Raw genomic sequence first — 7,115 nt, forward strand, 5'->3', positions numbered from 1 at the left:
TTGTGATTATAATTCTATTAATATTTTATTTCGAGCACTATTTTATTTTGACAGTTTTGAGAAACTTCCTGTGGTTTGACTGTTTATTTTATGAGCAGATGATATCCAGATCTTGAAATTACATTCAAATGAGTCATTTTATCAGGGTGAAAGAACACACTTGGCACATACAGGATGCATGCAGGAAAAAAAAAATGCAGTTCCTAAAATGTCATGTGAGAGTTTTTTCAGTCACTCCAGAGACAAGACTGATGGTACTTGCTCCAACACACTGAAATTACTGCTTCACTCAGGTAGGTATCAAACTGGAGAATTTTTTTTGCTTTCCTCATCTACTTGCCATTTATTCTTTACTCCTGAAAACCGCTCTCCCTCCTCCAGTTCCCCTTCCATTTTCAAACCACACTGTAGCCCTTTTAGAACTCTGGAAAATAAGAGTGTGGGCAGTATCTTCTAATTGATTCATCAGTTTACTTGGGGTAGGACTTGCATTACTATTTTACAGCATTCCTTGTTTCCCTGTCCTCTTCATACCATTTTCTGTAGCTATATGGGGAGGCAGCAGGGTTCAACTCTTGCAGCACTGTTCGCCAGTTGTCCCTCTAAAAGTTGCTTTTACATGGATCAGCAAGACCACAGGAAATGGAACAAACTTAGGGAGAATTTTAAATTAAGCCTTCAGCTTTAAGTTAAGCCTTCCAGTAATGTCTTTCATAGCTTTCCTTGCAGGTCACCCTCACTTAAAGTCTCTTAGCAGATATTACCAAAACCTGATAAATGATGATGTTTGTTACAATTGTTTATCTCATTTTCTTCTTAGTGAAGCAGTTTGAACACTTAAGCATCACTCCACTTTCAGACTGCATGTTATGCAAGAGTGAGATTGATGATTTGAATTTTTAATAATATTTATATTTAGTCCTGCATACAACAATCTCTGGCTAGAATTTAAGTACTGGCCTAACAGAGGTTAAAAAAGGGCCAGTTGTCTTATTTATGTCTTCTCAGTTGCTTCTGCAGGCTGTATTCACCTTTTCCCTATTCAGTTTCCTTGCATTTGGTAACATTTTTTGGGACCTTTCAGTAATAAACTGCCTTCATCAATTTAGCAAGGGTTTAGTTAACAGGAATTTTATAGACAATTCTATTAATGCCTAAAGGATAAAGATTGAGGTTTTTTTTCCTCAATTCTAGCTTAGCTTTGCTGGTCTTCTTCTCCTTTCTAAATTTACTAAGTCCAGGCTAATTGAGCAATTAAAACTTTTCCTCTACTACGGTCATAGTTTTAAAATGTCGCTTAAGTATGCTGTAGGTCAGCTTCATTGTCTTGCAGTAAGACACCTCATATCAAAAATGGCTCAAGAACATTACTCTGTATTTTCATTTTTATTTCTACAAGTAAATATCTGTCTGTTCTTCTCAAACAGTCATTTCTTGTCTTTCATAGAATCTTAAACCAATTATGTCTTGCCTTTCTCCTGGTCAAGATAAGCTTTCCAAGGAACCAGTAGACAGCTCGGAACACATGCGTAAGAAAAGGAAGTGGTCACTGGCACTTCCCTAAAATATCACTTAGCCAACAGAATTTATGTTCTGTCCGTTCTATTTGTAATGTTCAGAAAGTGAAGCAGGGTTATTTCAGAAACACAGACATTGTTTGCTTCACTTAAATGTACTTCACCAGTTATGCCAGAAGAAATTGCTCATTTTAAAGGAAAGAGGAACTAAAAATGCTTATTTGCCTTTCTGAAGCAGGAAGTCAACCAGGAAACACACCTGGGGACAGCATGGCCATGTGAATAGAGAGCTCCACTTTGGAGACTAAGAAGAACCAGATGGAAATCAAAGGGATGATAGAGATAGGAGAACATAACTGTATACAGCTCCCTGTTTGAATAGCAAGCTTACTTACAGGTTTAGCCATTATGAAAATGATGAAGGCGTACAACAGGTACGCTAGGAATAAATTTGTGTAGGCCAATGCCTTTGTATCCTGACAGCTCTGTACTGTCACCTGATTCAGGGATGCTTCAGTAAAGGTTAAGAGAAGAATTTGGGGAGGAGGATCACAGAATCACAAGGTTGGAAGAGATCTTCAAATCCAACCCATGCCCTAACACCTCAACTCAACCATGGCATCAAGTGCCATATCCAGTCTTTTTTTAAACACATCCAGAGATGGTGACTCCATCACCTCCCCAGGCAGACCATTCCAGTACTTTATCACTCCTTCTGTAAAAAAATTTTTCCTAATATCCAACCTATATTTCTCTTGATGCAGCTTAAGCCTGTGTCCTCTCCTTCTGTCAGTTGCTGCCTGGTGAAAGAGACCGACCCCCACCTGGCTACAATCATGTTTCAGAAGTTGTAGGGAGTGATAAGGTCACGTCTGAGTCTCCTTTTCTCCAGGCTAAACACCCCAGCTCCCTCAGTTGTTCCTCACAGGGCTTGTGTTCCAAGCCCTTCACCAGCCTCATTGGCCTCCTCTGGACACACTCAAGTGTCTTAACGTCCTTCCTAAACTGAGGGGCCCAGAACTGGACACAGCACTCAAGGTGTGGCCTCACCAGTGCCAAGTACAGGGGAAGAATGACCTTCCTTTTTATTCCTAAGTTCCTTTAAAACCTCGTTGCCCATCCAGGCTGGACATTTGCCTCGTTTACTCATTTTTCGCCACATAGGGGCAAAAAGATGTCTGTTCCTGTGCCCTCAAGATCTCTGTTTTGAAGGAGGCCTCTTAATGAGTCTCCTAAATAGGCCAAAGTCTGTCCTCTGGAAGTTCAGTGTAAGAGTCTTATTGATGTTCTTCCTCATTTCACCAAATATAGAGAACTCTGTAATTTCATGATCACTATGCCCCAAGCAGCCTCCAACCACCACATCTCCTACAGCAAACAGGTCTTACATAGTCCCTCTCCTGGTGGGCTCACTCAGCAGCTGCCACACAAAGTTGTCCTCCACACACTCTAAGAACTTCCTGAACTGCCTCTTTTCTGCTGTATTAAGTTCCCAGCAGATATCTGGTAGGTTAAAGTCACCTACAAGAACAAGGGCTGGTGATCCTGAAACATTCTCCAGCCATTTATAGAATAAGTTGCCCACTTCTTCCGGGCTGGGTGGATGATAATAGACTCCCAGTAGGATGCATTGTTGGTCTTCCCCCTAATTCTTACCCATAGGCATTCAGCTTCATCGTCATTAGTTTCAATAGCCATGGGATCAAAAGCCTCCCTAATATAAAGGGCTACCCCTCCACCTCTTCTCCCTTTCCTGTCTCTCCTGAAGAGCTTGTAGCCATCCAGTGCAATGCTCCAGCTATGTGAGTCATCCCACCATGTTTCTGTGATGGCAATTACATCATAGCTTTGCTGCTGCACCATGGCTTCCAGCTCTTTAGGTTTGTTACCCCTGCTGTGTGCACCTCAGCTGGGCTGCTGATTTCACTCTTAACTTAGGCTTACCACCCTTGGGCCTGCTTCCAGAGAGCCCAGCGGCATCCCCTTCCCCCTTCAGACCTAGTTTAATGCCCTCTCAACAAGTTCTGCCAGTTCATGAGCTAAATCCTTCTGCCCTTAACAGAGAGATGGAGCCCATCCAGTTCCAGCAGGCCAGGTGCCATAAAAGTTGCCCCATGATCAAAGAACCCAAAATTCTGCTGATGACACCAACCCTTGAACCACTTGCTGATAATGTGAGCTCTCCTATTCCTTTCATCGTTTTTCTCTGCCACCAAAGGGACCTGTGCTCCTGCCCTATCAACCACTTGACCCAGTGCCCTAAAGCCCCTTTTAATTGCCCTGACACTCTTCAATTTCATCACTGCCAGCCTGGAGTATCAGCAGTGGATAATAATGAGAGAGCCAAATCAGCCCAGGAAGTCTCTCAGTAATATCCATACCCAGGCCCTAGGAAGGCAGCAGATCTCCCTGAGGGATGGGCCTGGACAGCATAGGGGGCCCTCTGTTCCCCTCAGAAGGCAGTCACCCACGACAACTACCCTTCTTTTCTTTTTGATGTTAGAGGTAGTGATCACTCTGACAGATGAAGCATAATTGGAAGGCTCACTGGGCAGATCATTTTCTTCTACATCCTCTGGCTGACCCTCTAGATCCAGGGCCTCATACCTATTCTGAAGTGGCACCTGGCTAAGGGATAGGGGTCGGGAGGAATTTTTATTATTACCTCTCTGAGTAGGAACCCCTTTCCACTCCCCTTCATTCACCAGGTGTCCTCCTATTACCTGACAGTGGGAGGCATGGAGTCCTCTGATTCCTGTGGGCCTCCCTCAAGGATGGAACGGCAGAACTCCACCAATCCATCTCGCTTTCACTTTCCCTAATATTCCTTATCCTTTCTACTTCCTCCCTAAGCTTGGCCACCTGCGAAAGGAGATTGTTCACCTGTTCAAACCACAGGCAGGCTTCTTTTGCAGCAGCCTCTGGGAGCCACTGATAGGCTCAAACACTCCATACAGGAAGGGGTCTGGATGGACGGATCCTTTTTAGAGGAGGGTTCTATTTGGCAACATACATTTTTACTGACTGCAGTTTTGATCGTGTACAAACCATTACTAAAAAAAAAACAAAACAAAACAAAACAAAAAAAAAACAGAAAACAAACAAACAAAAAACCCAAACAACTCCCACCAACCAACGAACAAACCCACAACATACCCCACTAGCAGGAGGAAACCTACGACCCTGCCTGCTCGCCCTGCCTGCCCGAGCTGCCGTGCCACTCCCGGGTTTGCCCGCTCCTGCCCTCCGCGCTCCCTAGAGCCCTCTTCTAATCTCCCCGCCGCCGCCGCAGGAAAGCCCCGCCCTGCGCTTGCGTGGCTAACGAGAACCAAGGATGTGAATGACTACCTATCTTCTTTCTGTTTCACAGCTGCAGAATGCCTCAAGATCTGGGCAATAGCAGTTCACAGGAACAGGCTGCTGTATATTATGCATCAGAATCAATTGTCTGCATTGCTATCTTCACCATCGTTTTCATCATAGGCATCCCAGGCAATGGGTTGGTGATCTGGGTAGCTGGTCTGAAAATGAAAAGGTCTGTGAACACTGTCTGGTTCCTAAACCTTGCCGTGGCTGACATCATGTGCTGCTTGTCCTTGCCATTTTTCATTGTTCACCTGGCCCTTCATGAACACTGGCCCTATGGCTGGTTCCTCTGCAAAGTCATTCCATCAGTCATAATCTTCACCATGTTTGCTAGTGTCTTCCTACTCGTGGCCATCAGCATTGATCGGTGCCTCCTGGTGATGAAACCTGTCTGGTGTCAGAACCACCGAACGGTGAAATTTATATCGCTAACATGCAGTGGCATTTGGATGCTGGCCTTCATTTTCTGCTGCCCTGTCTTCTACTACCGTGAGACAAGCACTTATGATGGCAAAACAGAGTGCGGGTACAATTCTGGAGTTGATGATTACATAGATGATCCTGTAAATGTATCTGTAAATGTGTCTGTAAATGAGTTATGGGACTACTCAGCCTACAATGGTAGTGACTTGTGGGGAGACACCAATGAAGGAAATTATTCTGTACCCCTTGCCTCAGTGGTAATAAACATTACTAGGGCTGTCTTTGGCTTTGTGCTCCCCTTTGGCATAATGGCAGTTTGCTATGCTCTCATTGTTTTCAGAACGCACGCAAATCAGTTTCACAAGTCACACAACAGGACACTGCGAACAATTGTGTGCGTGGTAGCTGCATTCTTCATCTGCTGGGCTCCATACCATGTAGTTGGGATGCTCTTCATTGTACCTAGCCTTCGAACAAGACTGATGGAGTCACTGATCCTGTGGGATCACCTCTCTACAGCACTTGCATATGCCAACAGCTGCATCAACCCCCTGCTTTATGTTTTTGTGGGACGAGACTTCAGGGCAAAGGTACGGCAATCTGTGCAAAGAATCTTGGAAACTGCCTTTAGTGAGGAACTCACATCTTCAACCCTTCACAGAAGCCAGACTTCAGCAGACAAGAACCTGAGCAGCACCTTGTAATGAAGGACTTCCTATCACTGCTGTAGAAAGAACAAGCTATAGCACTGCACATCAATCACTCTCCGCTTAGCAGGTGGTTTTGCTCCGATATGTTTGATTAATCTGCAGCTCCAACCCAGGACACTGCAACTTTCAGTTCATGACAGATAACCCCCTTTATATCCTATACTAGAGAGATGGGAAGTTGGAAGCACCAAGAGTAATAATCTGAGGGATGACTGGTGAAGCAGAAGACACAGTATTTTAACCTACACAGACTATTTCAAGAAAGCAGGGCTGGCTACAGATTTGTGGTGGGAATCATGTAGTTGAACCTCTCTGTTAAGATGTTATTTTATTTGCATATATCTGTGTTCTACATCTATTTCTGATAAAGTGCAGATAAAACTAACTGGGATATTGGTCCTCAGAAGGCCATCACATCATTCCTCTGACTCTACTAGGGCTCTGAGGTGTGTGTAGAAATATCTGGAGATTCCCTAGAGAGTACTGTTACATTTCCTTACAGCCATGCACCAGAACAGCACTTACCCCAGTCAGATGCATTGAACTGACTTTTGTGCCCTGGCAGACACCCAATCTATTTCTTTATCCTGACAAATACATCACTGTATGGTAGTTACTGGCCAATGCACATACTGTATCTATAGTCAGCATGTGCACACTCGCTGTCTCCCCAACACTCCCTCCACCACCAGAGTCCCAAATCTTCCTTTTAGATAGTTTTAGATTATCCAAATGTACCTTCTGTATTTTGAGATGGTACATGAACAGAATTTGAGCAGCTGCAGTCAATGATGACCCAGATTAGGTGACTGCTGGACTATCAGCCATTTGGCAAAACCCTGGAACTGAGAGTGATAACTTCCAATCTGACCCCAAGAAGGTGGAGAATGACCATGTTGTGGCTCAGTCACGTCAAGCTCTCTTTACAAGAGAGCTGTGCTTCTTATGTCCTTCCAGTGGAGAAAAAGTGTCATCCAGTCAGGCTATTTGGGGTGTTCCCAAGGTTGAATGTTCCCTGCTCCTGAAAAGCAGAAATACATTTACTAGGTATTCTACAGAAGCAGTTTAAAATCTGCTCTTTATCTTAGCTCTTCCTTGA

The 7,115-nt window shown here is 44.2% G+C and overlaps 1 protein-coding gene across 1 annotated transcript; it reads left to right on the forward strand.

Annotated features, from left to right (window-relative positions):
• The first annotated feature begins 230 nt into the window (after positions 1-230).
• C3AR1 (complement C3a receptor 1) lies at positions 231-6,366 on the forward strand. The gene is given in 3 exon segments (XM_084226918.1): positions 231-265; positions 267-293; positions 4,888-6,366. Coding segments are annotated over 3 exon segments (1,164 nt in total). The 5' UTR covers positions 231-251; the 3' UTR covers positions 6,011-6,366.
• The last annotated feature ends 749 nt before the right edge of the window (positions 6,367-7,115 follow it).

This window comes from Fringilla coelebs (genome assembly GCF_963513975.1).
Source record: "Fringilla coelebs genome assembly, chromosome: 2".
Lineage (NCBI taxonomy): Eukaryota > Metazoa > Chordata > Aves > Passeriformes > Fringillidae > Fringilla > Fringilla coelebs.